The 18,868-nt window shown below is 43.9% G+C and overlaps 1 protein-coding gene across 1 annotated transcript in view; it reads right to left on the reverse strand.

Moving 5' to 3' along the window:
* TTC28 (tetratricopeptide repeat domain 28) overlaps positions 1–18,868 on the reverse strand; it is a 300,310-nt gene that overhangs the window by 76,134 nt on the left and 205,308 nt on the right. The window contains exons 6-7 of the mRNA XM_070399969.1: positions 3,543–4,884; positions 1,768–2,291 (exon numbers count right to left, since the gene is read on the reverse strand). Coding sequence (XP_070256070.1) covers positions 1,768–2,291; positions 3,543–4,884 — 1,866 coding nt within the window. The remainder of the gene's footprint in view (positions 1–1,767; positions 2,292–3,542; positions 4,885–18,868) is intronic.

Here is an 18,868-nt window from a genome sequence, read left to right on the forward strand (position 1 = left end):
CCTCGAGGTTGATCCATAGGCCCCTCTGAAAACCAGAGAGAAGACACTGAGGTGGTTTCTGACTGAACTGTTCCCTCCTTGCAAGAGGGTACAGACCCAACTCAGAGGACTCCCAAAGGCCTTCCAGGTGCCCTGCTCTGTCACAGCTCACGAGAAGCGGTGTCTTGTCTGGCCCCAGGCACCCCGGCTCTCTGGTAGAGCACACCCACGAAACAAGCACCGAGGAGATGCCACCATACGAATTTAGGTCTCTGCGAGCCTTAAAACTACAAGGAACAATAAAAATGAAATTGAGTTTCCCATAAATAGAGAATTATGTTACAATGTCTCAGGCAAAGCAGCTGCTTTATGGAAACAATATTTCAGGAAGTACAAAAGAACACAGCTGAAAGGTTGTCATATGCTGGGTCTGAATTTAATGGTTTTCACAAATTCAACTGAAAATCGCCCCCAGTCTGTTGGAATTCTACCACAGTCAAGTTTCAGGAAACCAGAAGCCAATTCTCATATTTAATGCATCGAGGCAAGCTCCCAGTGAGTGGGAGCCAAATAAGGTCTGGGAAGCGGCGCTCAGCCTCTCGGTAACCTCTCAGCCTGCAGGCCAGAGCAGTCCCTGGTCTGTGCAAAGAAACGTCAGCCTCTGGCCCATTTTCCACTTGGCTTCCTGCTTCCCTCTCTCCCGGCTTCCCAGCTGGGACTCGGGAGGAATAGGGATATGACTGCCCCGACCCTGTTCCGTTCCTGGGAGGTTCGGAGCAACGCCACACAGGGTCTTACATGGTTCCTGGGGTCAGAAAAGCTGGGTGAGCCCCACCTCACCACTGACTGACCACACAGTCAGAATCAAGTCATTGTACTCTCCGAGTCTCAGGTTACTTAGCTGCAAATGGGAATAAAAACCTCTCAAGGTTACTGTGAGAATTAAATCCAATTAAATAACTATATATGTTTTTAAAAAAACAACAACCACCACCCTTGGAAACTATAGCTGACAGTTTTTGCTTGAAATCAGCAACAACTTCCTTTAACTAGTGAGCCAAGATCATCATACCTGCCGCTTTCCCAGGACGGGAGGATGCAATGTGCCCATGGGAGGAGCAGTGTTTTCCCGAGTAGAGAAGAGGTGAAGGAAGCCTCCCAGCACTGACAGCTCAGGTAACTGAAGGGAACTTGACAGCAGAAGGGAAGGGGGAGGGTCAGGAAGGGGAAGGGCAGGAGAGGGGGAGGAGCAACAGCAGCTGCAGCCACTTTCTGGGCCTGCCTGGAACAAGACTACTGTGCCCCATCCCAGCACTGAAGGTAATAGCTCTGAGAAGGAAGTCTAGTCAACTGCCTGAGTGACCCTCAGACTGATGCTTCAGGGTTGGACCTCAGCTGCTGCAGCAACATGGACTTCTGGATAGTTGTGATATATTCTAAGTATTTTCCTCTGACTCTTAAGTTTTACATGATTAGATCTTATTTGATTCACCTTGGCTGAATGTGTTGTTCACTCAGAGGATCCTGAAAAGCAGGAAGGAGGGTATCTGCTCCTTGGGCAGCTGGTTGGCAGAGTAAGACAAGCTGGGTAATACACTCTGGACCCTGGAATGCCTTTGTGCTATTAAAGAACACCCAGTGGGGGGCACCATGGTTTCGGAGTGGAACGGAAGTGGCTTCTGAGATCCTAAGCTGGGTGGCCACTCAGACGGTGCATACGGCCCTCTGAGTAGACTCTGAACTCCATCTCAGAGTAGACCCAGAGACCACGGGGGCCTTTGCACTTACCTTCCTGTAAGTACATGACCGCCTGGGAATAGTTCTGCAAAGCATGATGGGTCCTTCCGAGGCTACTATATGACACTGTCTTGGCCACCAAGTCGTTCATCTGGGCAGCGATACTCAAGTGCTGTTCTTGATAGACCACAGCCCTCTCGAAGGTGCCCAGAGATTCGTACGTCAGGCCCAGGTTCCCATAAGCTCGGCCCTGGCATGTGGGGTTGTTGGTTTCCTCTGCGATCTGCAGATCGAGCTGGTGGTACTGCAGGGCTGTATCATACTCCCCCATCTGCTGGTAGACGCCCCCCAGGCCACAGGCCGCATCACTTTCCAGAGCTCGGTCTTTCATCTCCCTAGCAATGTTCAGCTGGCGTTCAAGGCAGGAAATGGCTTGTTCGTAATTCCCTAATTGGCTGTGCAGACTTCCCAGTTCTCCATAGGCCTGGGCTTTATTAAAGGCCTCCCCGAGCTCATGGGCGACCACGAGCCTCTTTTCAAAGCACACAAGGGCTTGCTGCAAGCTCCCCATTGCCCTGTGGGGATGTAGACAGAAAAGCAATGATATTATTTTGTGCAGGTGCAGACATACTAAAGCCCCTGAGAAAATGAAAAGCATTTGTCACTGTCACTTACTATAGAAGCTCTTAACTCCTCTTCTAGCTAAAATCTATCATGTGCCCTTAGAGTGAGATGCAGGGGAATTTCATAATCTGGAAAGCAATTCAAAAGTCATCCCTTAGTGACCTCCCCAAGAGCTTGAGATTCAATGGGATATACACCCCAGAGGAAACATAAAATATATTAATAGGCACAATGATAGCAAGTGAACTGTTTGGTTCTTCAGGCCTCCCAATTTCCACTACTGCTTAGACTATGTTTTTGAAATCACTTTACAACAGCTATAAATCCTTCACCCTGAACTCCTCCAAGCACTCTGTGGGTGATGATTTAGTTTGACCCTTGCCTTCCCTCCACTCCAGGAGCCCTAATCCCCTGCCTATCTGGAGAAGCCGTATATTTTGCAGACACAGACACCTTCTTGGGCTCCCCACATTCAGAAGGAAAAGCATCACCTTGGCCAACAGTGTATCTTTTTGTGCTGCTGCTAAGAGATGACGTGATAAGACTGGGAAGAACACAGATTCTGGCAGCAGACCAAACCAGTTGTGTGGAGGCACGTAAATTCCTTTTCCTGAGCCTCAGTTTCTAAATGATAATAAATCCCACATCCCATAGCAGATGATAATACATGTAGAGCAATACAGGATTGCTATAAATGTTAAGCAAGATATATATGCAAGGTACCCAGCATGATGATAGTATATATTTATTCACTCCTGCCATTATCAAATGGCTTTCCCTAAAAGCAACAAAATGGGGGCCAAATAATTGGTGGGTACAGATGATGTATTAAAAAACACTTCATATAATGTGGGAGGCATTCAGAAAAGCTCAGTGAAATTGATTCAGTCATCTTTCCCGCTCTTATTATCTTTTATCTTGCTCATTACGATGCAGTCAAAAAGGCAATGCAGTCAGAGTCAAAGAGCCCTGGGTGTGACTCTCAGCTGTCGCTTTTAAACTGTGTAACCTTGGAGATTAACCTAACCTCTCTGGGCCTCAGTTACCTCCTCCATAACATAAAGGTAGTACTATCCCCTGCTAAATTCACAGAATCATTGGATGAACCAAATGAGATACGTATGAAAATGTTTTGTAGTTAACAAACCACATGCCATTACTGTCACAACTGCTCTCTGTGCAAGTTTATCAACCACGTTTACCTGTGTCCGTTTCCTAGGCCCCGGTAAGCCTTGGCTTGGTCTTGCATGCGATTCAGACTCTGGGCAACAGATAAATATTGTTCATAGTACTTGATAGCTTCCTCGTAGTCACCCAGGGCCTCATAGCAATCCCCCAGGTTGCCGTAGGCCCGGCCCCTGTCAAGCACAGACTCGTTTCCACTTAGCTGCTGCAGCATGGCCAGCTGCTGCTCGAAGTAGCCGATGGCTTCTTCCATCACATTCATGTTCATCTTTGTGATGCCCATGTTGCCATAGACCTGGGCTTCTAGACTTGGATCCTTCAGCTTCTGCCCTAGATCCAGCTGCTCTTCGTAACATTTGAATGCCATTGTGTATTTCCCAAGGGCCATGTAGACAGCAGCCAGGTGCCCGTGAGCTCTGCACTCCCCTGGCAAGTCGCACAGCTCCTGATATACCTCCAGTTCCTGCGTGTGATAACCCAAGGCCTTGTCGTATTTCTGGATCATTCGGTATGCAGTGCCCAAAGCTGCATATGCACTGGCCTCCAGTCTTCTGTCCTTTACATGATGAGCTAAGCCCAGCTGCTGCTCATAGAATTTTATTGCACCATTTATATCTTTTTTACAGATGAATATATCGCCCAGGTTCCCTAAGGCTCGGAATTTAGCCTGGGAATTATTCAGGGACTGGGCTAGGGACAGCAGGTACTTTTGACACTCTTCAGCTTTGCTAAAGTTCAATAGAGCCTTGAATGCTAGGCCCAAGTTGCAGTAAGCTTTTGCTTGGCTCAGTTTGTCATGAAGGTCTTTGGCCAGTGCCAGATCCTGCTCATAATACTTCACTGCCTCCTGGTAATTTCCCAGGCAGTAATGGGCATAGCCAAGATTGTGGCAGACCTTCCCTTCTCCCTCCATGTCTTGAAGGTCTGGAGAAAGCCGGAGGTACTGTTCATAATAGGGGGCAGCTTGGACATACTCCCCCCGAGAGCAGTGGAAGTTGCCCAGGTTGCTGAGAGCCCGGGCCTCACTCTGGATGTCACGCAGCTCCCGGGCAATATTCAGGTGGTTCTGATAGTGTTGCAGGGCCCGGTCGTGGGCACCCAGGGCCTGGTAGGCAACAGCAAGGTTCCCGTGTGTGGATGCCTGCGAGGCGCGGTCATTCACTTCCATAGAGATCTGCAGCTCCTGCCGGTGGTACTTGACCGCCTGGTCATACATGCCCAGAGCATTGTAGGCATTGCCCATGTTCCCGTAGGCACGGCCCTGAGCAGCGTAATCGCTCAGCTCCTGGGCGATGCACAGGTGGGTCTTGTGGAGTTTCAGTGCAGTATCATAATCACCTTTCATCTGGTGTATAATTCCTGAGAAAGAGAACAGAAAAAGGTTAGAATAACATTAGCAATTTGGAAAAAAATGTAATTTGCAACTTAAGTTATACTCAAATACAATCCAGATGAATTAAAGAGCTTAAAATAACAGAAGGTAGAATTAAATATTTATTAGGTCTCCAGAGGGAGGGTAGCTTTCTATGCTTCGAAGCAACAACAAAAAAAAAACATTGACAGATTTGATTATAAAAATAAGATGTTTTCTACTACAAATATATATCTAAAATTAAAAGGCAAACACCATACTGGAAAATATATTAAAAATACAATAGCTATTGTGTGGAAAGATTTTACTGGGTCTGGCTTTTTAAAAAATCAAGATTTAAATTTACTGAAATGGGCGAAGCACTGAGGCAGCAGACAACTCACATCCAAGGAAATCCAAAAGGTACCCAGAGGGAAAAAATGCTAATTTCTTTTAATAATCAAAGAAATGCAAAATAAAGCAACCCTGAAGTACCACATTATGTTTACTAAATTAGCAAACAAAAAATTTAAACAACATCCTATACTGATGAAGCTGCCCTGACACGGGTAAACACATCACTGCTGGACATAAGTTGGCACAGCCTTTGGAGAAGCAGCATGGCAAGAGCCACAAGCACAATGCTGCTCAGACCCTGCAAAGCTCCTCATGGGAGGGCAGCGTTCTAAGGAAATCAGGCAACAAATGCAAAAGCTATAAGCATAACAATGTTTACTGCCACAGTATCGGTTAGTGGAAAATCAGGAACATCTTAAATGGCAAACACAGGGGCCGCCATATATCAATCCAGTAGAGGGTTTTTGGTCATTAAAAACATAACTATGCCCCACCGGAGTGGCTCAGAGGTTGAGCGTTGACCTATGAACCAGAAGGACACGGTTGGATTCCTGGCCAGGGCACATGCTGGGGTTGTGGGCTTGATCCCCAGTAGGTGTGCAGGAGGCAGCCAATTGATGTTTCTCTCTCGTGGATATTTCTATCTCTTTATTCCTCTCTCTTCCTCTCTCTCTAAAAAATTAATAACATTTTAAAAAGATAATTATAAAGTCTACGCAGAAAAATGGTGAGGGAGGAAAGATTCTTACAATAATGATTTTTTTGGCTTTTTTTAGAAAGAGTAGAAGGGAGGGGGAGTGACAGAGAGAGAAACATAGATGTGAGAGAGACAGATCGATTGGTTGCCTCCCACATGCACCCCGACCATGGCCGGCTGGGGATCCAGCCTGCAACCAAGGGAAGTGCCCATGACTGAAATCAAACCTGAGACTCTTCAGTCTGCGAGCTGATGCTCTACCCACTGAGCCAAATCGGCTATGGCTTCTTACAATAATATTAAGTGGAAAAAGCAGAAAACAATGCTGCATGCTCCCTGTGACGAGTAGGAAAAAAAATATACACAAGGACAAGACTTTGAGGAGATCATGCAAAAATAAAAATAGATGCCTTGTTAGGTGATGGGATTTGAATGATTTTTGTTCCAAAATTTCTTGTAATTCTGCTATACAGCTTTTACTGTCAACAATAATAGTACTTCAAACAACCCTCATAAAGTATGCTATAAGCTGCTAAGCTAAGCCATTGTTTTCACAAGCATTTCAAATGAGATCATAAATATCAAGTAGTTCCAAATGAGGGATATTAGAGAGGTAACTTCGGAAATGCCTTTAAGGTGAGCCTGGTTCATCCCAATTGGGGCCAGGGTGGGGCACTGGAAAAGCTAGAGGGAATCTAGCATGCAGACAGTTTCTCCTTGCCCTTGGTTTTGAACATGCTTTTCCATGCATCCGTGTGGGAGCTTTGCAGTGGTGACAAAAACCTGCAGAAGTACAAAAACTCAGACACCAAGATGGCTTATTAAAATATCTGAACTGAAAATAGAGGCAAGGAGGAAGCTGTCAAAATCCAGCCCCTGCAATTTGCTTATCTCTGTGACACCTTTCATTAGTTCGTTCGTTCATTCATTCATTCATTCATTCACTTGTTCATTTGTTTATTCATTCATTCACTTACACACCGACCCAGGAAACATGAACTGAGTATTGTACACTAATATTGTGGTGGGAGCAGGGGAGAAGAGAAATGAAGACAGGTGTCTGCTCTCAAAAAGCATACAGTCATAAGGGAAACAGTCACGAAACAAGTCAGTACACATAATAAATGCCTAGGGGCGGGGGCGGGGGGGAGACAGGAGCATGTCAGGGCCGCTCTTCTGGTCCCCACTTCCTCCCTGCCTACGATGGAGGTCTGCCCTACCACAGGAGGTGTGTCCATCTCTGGGCCCAGCATCTCTTTGACATTAACTGGACTTAGGGTACTGCATACATCATTTAGCCTCTCTGAGCTTTTTAAGATTGATCTATAAAATGAGGAAAATAGTAATATGATACAAGCCTTAAAGGATCAAATGAAATAATGTGTGTATAAGTGTATTGTAAACTATAAAGTGAAATTCAAATACTGGTTACTGGACGTATTAGATGCTTTAAGGAAAAGGAATGCTGGAGCTGGCAGAGATTAAATAAACTATGGCAATTCTTCTGTGTATTTGCTTGTATGAGTAAAATATGTAATTTAAAAATAATTAAGAAATCATGGTACTCTATGCAATGCAATAACATGGTACCATTAAAAATGGTAAAGAAGTTTACATATTGATATGGGAAAAAATTGTAATATGTTAATGGGATATATGGTCACAAACAGTACATTTTAATAAAAATATTAAATAGGATATATGTATATATGTATATGTTTACCTTTATAATATACACACATACAACATAAAATTTATTTAAATGTTAACAGTAATAATTTTGGGGTGGTGGAATGGCACTTTTTTCTTTTTGATTATTTGTATTGTCAGTGTTTTTTCTATGATGAATGCATAACCCTTGGTTTAAAAATTACTGAAAGAATTTTTGAAACTGATCCAATAAGAGGAGTGACATTCCTGGGGGTTGGGTCTGGCCACGCCCCTGGGCTGGAGATGTCGCCCACATCCAAGCTGGAAGGATGAGCGTCTTCAGAACCTGTCTCAAGGTTAGAAACTCTGAGCTTCCCAAGAGGCAATACCTTAGCATTACCCAGGACCCCTGTTAGTGGTGAAAAATTATTAGTGACGTCAACATTTCCGTTCTAAAGACCAGCAGTTAGCCTGGACCCTTCAAATGCTTTTATCTAAAGAGAAAACGTTTAGATTTCAAATTTCCAGGTATCCTTAAAGAAAATGAATCATTTCACTCCCTCTCTCCTCAGCTTCTGCATTTCTGAAATGAGAGTCAAAATATCTGCCCAGCCACCAGTCCAGTCATGGACAGAGCCAGAGCCGGGGAGGGCGGCAGCGTGCCCACATCCCCTCTGAGCACTTTCTCCCCAGCAATGTCTTTGCATTGATCCCCCATCCCCCCAGCTTTGGATTTCACTGTAATGATTTTTAAGCCAATATGATCACTAGTCGGTTGCTAAGAGGATGTTGAGACCTTCAGAGAAGGCAATCAGAGGAAGTTTAGGTTTTTTCCTGCTCCCTACCGCCAAAGACACAGGTCTCCTTGCTAGCTCCCCGCTCCCCACTGGTACCCCATCATGCAGGAAGCTGACGAAAAATCTAGAAGGCACACCATAATGGCAAAGAACAGAACTTTAAGTCAGAAGTCCTGTTCTACAAGCCTGGTTCCCACCTCATTAGCTGAGTATCTTTGAGACAGCCACTTTATGTCTCTGGGCCTTTCTTTCTTTTTTAAATTGAAAACTTTCTGATGTTGTTTGCCTTCTTATTAATAAGGTCAGGTGATAATCATCTCAAAGAAATGGTATGAGAAACATGTTAGTATATATCAATAATCTGTGTAAACTGTCGCCTGCTTTCTACCCATGGACTGAGCAGAGTGAGAGAAAGGAAGGGGAATGCTGTCTGGCTCTCAGGGCCTTAAGAGTCTGGCCTAGTTAATAGGGAGCAGTTGGGACGATAATGGCTACTCAGGGTTCAATGATTTGTGAAAGAAACTGCCTGCTGGTTATGGCAAAATGATCTGACCCCCAGCCAGCTTGCCCGCGCACCCCCCTTCCCTCCTCCCTTCCCTCCCGGTCTGATACGTCCAAGGATCTATAAAGAATTATAGGAAGATTCTCAAAACAACTTCCGGACACGAGCAAAGGCGAAAGGATATGGATCTGGCTGAGTGAGGAATTTTTTCATCTGCCCTGGGTCTCTACTGTCTCGCCGCTGCCAGCCAGGAGAATTCTGAACGGAACATTACACACAATTGGCAGCCTTTCTCTTTATTGAGGCAACATAAAAGCTGCCGAGAGCTGCCAGCAGAGTGACTGCACATGCTGAGGAGATAATCTGCAGATCCTCCTTCCCTTTGGAGACCGCAGCTTGATTTTCCAGGGCCGTCACTCAGATGAGGACTTGCAGAGGGCCTGTCAGCGGGGTGCGCTAGGTGACAACGTGCTCGGGGAGGGGAATTAAATGAAGATTAGTGGGGCAAAAGACCTTCCACAAAGCAGAGTTCTCACAGGGAGGGTGGTTATGGATGTATACAGCAGCACCGTCAGCCTCCACCTCTGTGTCAGGAGTGGTCACTGCCCTGGGAATAGCAATACCGACTACAAAGAGCCGTTGTGAAAGCCAAGGAGACCAAGCTTCCTAGAAGCTCGCACAGTGCCGGGACATAGCAAGTGCTCAGTGCATTTTGCTTTTATCATTAACCGTGACCAGCAAACATCCATGGAGGTATGCACGGGACAAGCCAAGCAGGAGAATTTCTGCTGAAACTGGAATGTTTAGCGTTTCAGCAGTGAATTCTGACTGCATTTTCACTTGTGAATTCTGTAAAAGTAGGGCTTCAGTGCCTCCACAAACAATGGACGTGCTCTGATCATTTCCTGAGCATATTACTGTTCTGATTATTAATAGTTCATGATCCAAATGGGGGTTTAAGAGTTCATCCACGGCTTCCATCCTGGCCACATCACCAGCTATTCTCAGGGGAAACCTAAGAATTGGGGATTGGAAGAGACTCTCTCACAGGCTCACTTTATAAAGACATGACCTGGGCCCAGTGAGAGGAAGTGCGTTAGTGGCAGAGCTGAGGAAGGGACTCTTGACCCACAGCCCATCTGCTTTTAAAATAAGAAGATACGAAGGAACTGTTATTAATCAGTTTCACTAGGTGTGAACTGGGACAGTAGCTGTGTTTTATAAAGTTCTCATCTGTTAGAAATACATATGGAAGCATTTACAAATGAAATGACATGGTGTCTACGATTTACTTTAAAATACTCTAGCGGGGGTTGGGAAGTAAGCATGTGTGTGCATGCATGCATGCGTGTTTATGAAAACAGATGAAACAAGATTAGCAAAATGTTGATAACTGGTTTATGAGCTTAGTGGGGGTTCATTATACAGTACTGTCCTCTCTTTCTCTGTGTGTGTGTGTGTGTTTGTTTGTGTGTGTGTAAAATTCCACAATAGAAAGTTAAATCAAATAAGAAAGATATGCAGAGAGCTGTTCTGTAGCCCATTTTGGACTGGGAAACACTTTCTAATAGCTAAGTCCTGATGTGGATGTTTAAGTTCATTTCCTCGTCTTTGGGACCACAGGAGAGAAAGAAATCAGCTGGTTGCCAGCCTCTATAGCTGTACCAACCTCCTTATCCTTCTCCAGGCCTGGAGGAGGGCATGTACAGACTGCAAACAACACGGTGCTTGTCCCATTGTTTCAATTTTATAATCATGATATTTAGTTGTACCTTTCATTTCAAGTGATCTTAAAAGGACAACATGCTATTTTGTCTATCAAACAGGAAACGTGGGAGGGGATGGTGAAAGCAGCTGGGAACACCTGCTGCACATGCTCAACTGCTCTTCCCAAGGCGCCCCCTCGCCAGGAGGAGTGGCCCCGGTTTCTCCAGGGCACCCATCATTCTAACTGCAGACATCTTCAGGTTCCCCGGACCCTCTCCCTCTCGAGTTCCACATAGAGCTTCTGTATATTGTACCTAAAATATCTCAAAGCTTGGGGTGGGGAAGAGGAGAAATGCCTGCTTACTAAACAGAGGGTTGGAATCAAAGTGCTCTGTATTAGAAATGCAACCACTGGATGTTTTCTCTAACTCATTCTCCGGTTACTATTTATGTACCCGGAGACAAGGCCCCATTATTTTTTGTCCTTAAAGGACAGCAAAGGTACAGCTATATTAAAAAATCAGTTCTATGACGTCAGCTACAAGCATCTTCCCAGTAGGTAAGCTTTTCCTGAGAACTTGTGCCTGCTTTCTATCTGATGATCTCATTCACACTTCAAAACAGTCCTGAGGTCACTGCTGTGGTCTCAGAGACCCAGAAGACAAGAACGCACGGGGACCACACGGCTTTCAGGGGCAAGACTAGTACTGGAATCTAGGTTCTTCTGACGCAGGAGTCCATCTCTTTCACCTGCTCCCCTTCTGGAATGAAGCTGGTGAAATCGGTCATGACTTTATACCCACTTCTTCTTTATTAACAGTACACTGTCAGGCCAAAGCAACCCTGTGGCAGCTATATAAGAACAGCCTGGCTAAATTTGTATCTAGAGCAAAGACATGCACATTAGAGACCGGAAACTCCTAAGGAATGAAGGAGAAGGAGGAGGAGGAGGAGGCAGATGTAATCACTAGTGTGGGCACCACCTCTTGGGCCATCCATGTCTCTTCTGCCATCATTTATCTTAATTACATCTGTCTACTTTTCCTACCAACCCACCAGGCTCTTCCTGCTCCTCCAAAGGATAAGTGAAGCTAAGAGCCTGTTATCTTCTTTTGCTTCAGCGGCAATTGAGGATGTCTTTAGTGACACGGAGAGTTGAGTGACACTTTTGTCCCAGATCCCAACTGCCCTTCTCTTCTGTTTCCACTCGGAGGAGCCGCTATAATAGGCCGAGGATGCCATCTCTCCCTCCCACAAACACACTCCATTAGAAACTACTTGTCTTTCCCTGCTCCCAGCTTTATTGAGGTATAATTGACAAAACAGTAAATATTTAAAGTATACAATGTGATACTTGGCATATATACATTGTGAAATTATTGCCACCATCAAGTTAAATTGCACATTCATCATCTTTTGTAGTGAGAATGTTTAATTTCTACTCTCAGCAAATTTCAAATATATTAAGTATTGTTAACTATAGCTGCCCTGCTGTACTTTAGGTTCCCCAGAATTCATTCATCTCATAACCAAACTTGGAGGAAATAAAATGTAGTCGAAATAGAGAGCCCTAATTGCTCACTCCTGGCCCTCAAGGCTCCCCATAGGCTGAACAGAGGCCAAGCTAGATCCTCTGTAGTCCCCTCCTGCCACTGTCCTGCACACCTGGGGTAAATAATAGCAAGAAGCCAGCCTGGAGCCCACTGGTGCCCACAGGTATTTCACGGCCTTCATACATGGCCCCACTTCCTACTCCCCTCCGATAGTTAAAAACCCAGACTGCAGGTGAGCAGCTCAGAAACTCCCTGGTTCTGCACGGCCGTAAATTCCAAGGCGGTGGGGAAGATTAATTGTGCCATGAAGCAGGGGAAATAATAATTAAACCTATTTAAAAAGGAGGTGGCTGGAGAGGGGTGCTCTGGAGATGGATGATGAGGTAGGAAGTGCGAGGCACAATCATCCCTAATGGCCGTGGCCAGGCCACTGCGAGAGAACTTGGTGGGGAGCCCAGAGCGGAGTGAAAAATATGCCGGGCCTGCCTGGCCAAGCTCCGCCATTAGTCACTGTTTGGAAAAGGCAAAGTGTGCCTGGTTTTCATTGTGGATCACAATGAGAGGTGGGAGGCACCCTCATAAGTTAACAATGCGGAGAATGTTGCAGGGAGTTCGTTTCTATATGAAACAAACAGTTCTTTTGTTTCAAAGTCTGAGGTAGAATTACTGAAATGCAGAGATAGCCCTTCCACTCCTCCCTTGAGCTGAGCCTCTAAAAAAAGGACCAATCCCACCTCCCTGGAATACCTTCTACGGGCCCCTGTGGCCTGCGGAGTAAAGTGTTGATTGATTAAAATGCATTTACGAGCTTTCTGGACCCAGCTCTAACCCACTCCTCCCTGCCCCAGGCTCCCTGTGCTATGCCAGCCACAGAGCAGCCCCATTCGCCCTTCCACTCTCTCCCACCCTGCTTTGTATGCCTGACTTTCTCATTCCATCGCTTGGCTGGGACTGCCTTTCCCCCCATCTGTGGCAGACTTTACTAACGATCTATACTCTCTGGTTCTCTTCTACATTCAGATAGTATTTCCCTACTCAGGAAAAGCCAGGGGTGCCCACTGCAACGCTGAGTACAAGCGATGTGTTACTTCCAGAGAGGAGCGTTAAGAGCTGCAGTACAATATTCCATGCTCTCTCCCCCTGCCTCACTGACTGGGGAAGTATGTGTTCCAGATGGTCCCGCTGTAGGCCTGGATTAGTGAGCTGCTCCTGAAGGCTATATGAGCCTGTGGTGGGCTGTGTATGAATATAGTACTCGGATTTGGGTCACTCGGATTTGTGGACTATTGTTTAACAGTAAACAATACTGGATGTGCCATACAATATCAATCTTCCAAGCCCTTGTCATAACCTCTAATTTCAAACTGTCCTTCCAAAGTCTGTGTAAGAGGAGAGATACCTATTAATAGAAGTGTTCTGAGGGGATTTTACATGATCCACACCTCTGGATGTTCTAAATTCTAGCCCAGAATCAAGTGCGTCCACTAAAATCCATAAACTTGAACCAAATGACCTTGGACCCATACTGGATAGGCTTCAATTAATTGAGGTTTAACCTTAATAATCTAGAGTTGACTTGTTTTTTCTTTACTTTTATTTATTGATTGATTTGAGAGAGAGAGAGAGATGATTAGGGAGAGAGAGACATCCATCTGTTGTTCCACTTATTTATATATTCATTGGTTGACTCTTGTATGTGCCCTGATAGGGAATCAAACCCATAATCTTGTCATATTGGGATGACCCTCTAACCAACTGTGCTACCCAGCCAGGTTTTGATTTAAGTTTCCTATTAGAAAAAGCATATAGAAATCTATTATAATTTTACTGTTAAAATTTTATTGATGCTATAAATTTTGTTACCAGAATACCTTATATAAACTCTCCCTTGAGAAATCTCTTAGAATTCAGCTTTCCTTCCCCAGAGGAATTCTATGCTCCCAACTTTTGGGTAATGAGGACTGTTTGTTACTCTTTTTGCTTTGGCCACCAGGAAGCTCTGACTCAACATGGACCTCTACTGTAACAACTGTTAGCCTTTAGGCTGCATGTTTTGGCTCTTTTCCCTGAGGTTGGTTTCCTACTTTGATGTGTATTTACCCAATTTAATTTTCTATTTCTATTGTATCATCATTTGATATTGTAAGCTAAGTAAAGTCCTTTATGGAATGAAGTTATAAACGAGCAAGCAATCAAAAAACCCTTTTACCTTTGTTGAATTCTCAACTGATGGCCTAGGTAAACTGCCTACCCCCTTAGTCTGCCACTTCTCGAGTTTGCAATAATTTGTTTCAGGGACACTTTTCTATCACCTTTAATAACCCAAAAGTACCAGTTGCCTGGAGATAGTGTTTTATGGTAGAAAGGCACTGTGACCAAATTGGAAGTTCCCTATTCCTGGCTCTACCATTTCACTGGCTTATGGTCTTAGAAAAGTTACTTCTCCTGGCCTCAAGTTTTCATCTTTGTGATACTCCATTTTCTAGGATACTGCTATTATTCCAAACAGCTTTGATAACTATAGCCCTCAACATTACAATGAACAAAATCAAAATATGCCACTCCCTCTAGCATTATTTTACTATAGAATGTAAATCACTCTAAGTCTTAGATGCAATCATATTTCTAAAGTGAGTACACTGAAGGGAACTTGATACCAGATCATCTCATCTAAGGGGAGAGAAAAATCCTGGGCTCTGAGAATATTATAGCCAAGCTCTGCATGTGATGTGAGAATGGGGCACATTTCCTTAAGGGTCTCAGTCTCTGCATGTGAGACAGGAGACCCCCAAGGGCATTTGGAAATGTGATGAAGCATTTTTGGTGTCAAAATATCTGGGGGCTTACACTGGGTGGGCTCAGGGGCACCAAACAGCCTGTACTATGTGGGAAAGTTCCTGCACAATGAAGAATTATCACACCCCCAATGTCAATAGACCACACTGAGAAATACTGGGTGCTCTGAGGTGATTTTATACCCTGCCACTAATTAATAATCTGGGGGAAAAAACATAAAGTCATTTCTGTACTGTCATCCAGTTGAAGTTGTTAAAATTAATCATCAAAGCTAATTACTTGGTAAGTCTGTTGGCTAGTATCCAATAATTTAAGCAAAAGACTGAGAAATTGGAAACCTTAATTTTAAAGTCTGGCTTACTGACTGATTGCCTTCACCACAGTTTTTTTTACCTGTGAAATGTGATTCACTGTGAAAATAAGTTATAGGCTTCCTCTCAATTTAATTATGATAATTAATAAGGGAGAAGGGGCCAGGCTGGTGTTGCTCAGTGGTTGAGGGTTGACCTATGAACCAGGAGGTCACAGTTCAATTCCCGGTCAAGGCACATGCCCAGGTTATGGGCTCGAGCCCCAGTGTGGGGTGTGCAGGATGCAGCCAATCAATGATGTTCCTATCTCTGATGTTTCTATCTCTCTCTCCCTCTCCGAAATCAATAAAAATATATATATATTTAAAATAAATGAGAATGGAACCCTTCCTAAATAATAAAAATAATAATGACAACAATATACAAAATTTTCCTTGGTGATCTCATTTAATACCATGACACCAAGACCCACTATGTGACTCCAAATATGCAATTCCAGCTCAGAGTTCTCTCCTAAATCTTAGTCTCATAAGTCTAACTGTCCACTGGCTATACCTCAGGTAACCTAAAACTCAAGGTTTCCAAAAATGGTTGTAAATTGTGGAGCAGAATTAAATCGAACACTTTATGGGACTTGTCAGTTTTTGGAGTCCTTGGGCTTCCATTATCTTATTTGATTCTAGAACAAAGGCTGGGTCTGCTCTGAAGACACAAAGGCCATATGGTCCCTCAGTTACAGAGCTGGGATGAACTCAGGTCCACCGCCTCCCAGCCCAGCACTTTTCTCCTGGGTTACTTTGCAGCTCTGAGAGTCTGAGGCACAACTGCTGCAGAATTCAGCTGTGTAATCTGGGTGGTGAGGGGGGAGAGGGGGCTGGGGGTGTGGACAAAGCCCATCCCCCAGGGCCACATCATTCCTTCAGAGAGGATGAGAGGATGGCGTGGTCTACCCAGGCCAACAGGGAGCCCTGGAAACAGACAGGGAAGGGGAGGAGGAGCAGAGGAGCTGGCCAAAAGAACAGCCCTTCGAAATGATTTCACTTTGCAAATTCAATTGCAAAGACAGATGGATTTTCCAGCAAGGCTGGAGAGCAAATTATGAAATCTGCTTTCCCAAGGCAATCAGGACTGAAAAGCTTCATTTTAAAAACTCACGCTGGATAGAAAACTCATACTCTATGACTGTGTGAAGTGTTCTAGCTAGATTAAGCATAATGCTATCAAAACAAGTGATTCATATATTCTGCTCGTTTTTCTATTAGTACATGGGCTTTTGGTTAGGGCAATTTCAAAAACATGGAAAAGCGCAAAATGGGATTGACATTGTGAGTCCATTTACTGCTTTCAGTTTTTCTTCCCTTTCTGTTTAATTGAGAGAGATTTACTTAGGAAATTAGAGGCTCCTGATGCTGGCTTACTCGTGTACAATACAGAGATGCTAGTTGAACATGTCTCCCTAGAAAGCTCTTGTGAGCATTCTAAATCTAAAACCCCATTTACCGCGTTTATTCACGTCGTAGACTCATAGGTCAGAGAAGCCTGCGGAAATCACCTGAACTAGAGTTTCCCAAAACGTTTGTTGGTTCTTGACAAACTGCAAACCTGCTACATCAGGAAGGGTTGGGTCCCTGTCTATCCCGCCAGGCCAGTCACCAGTCCATCTACACTATCTCGTCAACCACTTCTTCCATATAAATACAAATAAATGACCCACCCAGTCTCCCCCACCCTGATCACACAGAGTAATGCTAATGTGAAATACCGTTTGTGTCAAGACCCAGAGCAGACAACTTTAATGCTCCTGCGGCTTTCTTTTTACTTTTCTTTTCTTTTTACTTTTTTTGTCTTCTTGGTGTGCATATTTTTACATTATTGAGATTCTATAATAGATTAAAATTGAACATAACAATCTCAAAAACATGTTTTCAATTATAAAAATAATACACGTTTTAAAAATGCGCTGGCAGCCAGCAAAGTTTGGCTCACCCAACACTCATTTTCAACTTCCCCCTTCTCCCTTGCTGCCTTTGGCTGTAAGGCTGGAAAGCTAAATATTCACTCTCCATGTCTCCCTTGCAGCCAGGGTTGGTTAAGTGACACTATTGTGGCCAGTGGACAAAAGCGGAAGTCTGCTGGCATTTTAGGGAAAGCTTTTGCTTTTCTGATAAAAAGATACAGAGCAGCTGGCTCAGCATCCCTTGCTTCTCCTGATTTGAACAAGTCCTAATGCCCGGAGCTTCAGTAGCCATCAGGTGATCTTGAGGCATAAGGGACTAGCATGAGAGAAAGGACAAGAGAACTGCAGAGTAATAGGCCCTGTTATCCTTAACCTCTGAACCAATGTCAGGAGACTTGCACTTATTGTGTGAGAAAAAGAAGCCCCTATTTGTCTAAGCCATTTTAAATCAGAATTTGTTTCTTAGCCAAAAAATTACTGCTACAATATTCAATGAAGAAAATGTAAAATACAGAAAAATTCTTTTAAAAATCTATTTATCTATCTATTCACCTATCAATATTTGCATTATTCATGACTCTCTGAGATAATCATTGCTAACATTTTAGTATAGTTCCTGACAGTTTGCTTTGGTGTTGGTGTGGATTGTTTTGTTTATATTATTGAGATCATATTATATGTACTGATTTTTAAACATAATTAAAAGAAGATCAGGTTCTTAAAGGAAGATAGTAATAAAAAGTATTTTGATGACAGATATCTGCATTAGCTCTTTGCTTAGAATTAGGTCATTCAGTATGGGTTTGCAGATGTAGACAAATCATTTCTTGTCTTGATAGTTTCTTGGTTATGAAAGTGGTCATTATGTTGTGCTCTACAGCTCCGTTTTGTAGAATAAAAAATGTTATTAGTTCAGCTGCTCTTCTCATAGTGTTTTCACAATGAAAAAATAGCCATTCTTGGAAGTGCTGGGACAGCACTCTATCAGATAGCTTTCAGAGGTATCACACTAGACAGGAGATTTCATTCGAAACAAGGGGTGAAGGATGTGGTGAAAGGAACACATTTATGGTACTGGCCAAGGAGCCAAAGAAGGGCAGTTCATAGGTACATGACAGGTTCAAATTTCTCTTGTCAATAGAAGCCATCTTACAACACACCAGCCAACTAAAATGTGGGGCACAATGAGAAAAAGACCCTCAAAGCCCTAGTAACACTTCCTAATTCTTGTCTTCATCTCTCTGTTCTTTTCTTCTATATTCTGATAGAGCTAATTATCCACTTCACTGATTCAGTTTCCCACTTTATCAGTTCTGCTCAGTTCTAACTTTATTGCAGATTTTACATTTTTAGGTTCCTTGCAATTCACCTGTCTTCTTTTTCCTCTAATCCTTTTTTCCCCAAACCAACTTGCTTTCTCATTATTATTTTCTATTCTTTTTTTTTTTTGAATCCCCACATGAGGACACTTTTTCATTGATTTTTTAGAGAGAGTGGGAGGGGGAGAGATAGATAGAGAGAGAGAGAGAAACATTGATGTGAGAGAGACACATCAATTGGTTGCCTTCTGCACACGCCCAGACCAGAGCCCAGGCCAGGGAGGAGCACACAACCGAGGTATGTGTCCTTGACCAGACTTGAACCCAGGACCCTTCAGTCCACAGG

This window comes from Myotis yumanensis, unplaced genomic scaffold (assembly GCF_028538775.1).
Source record: "Myotis yumanensis isolate MYYU_CA2020_CCGP unplaced genomic scaffold, mMyoYum1.0.hap1 SCAF_19, whole genome shotgun sequence".
NCBI lineage: Eukaryota > Metazoa > Chordata > Mammalia > Chiroptera > Vespertilionidae > Myotis > Myotis yumanensis.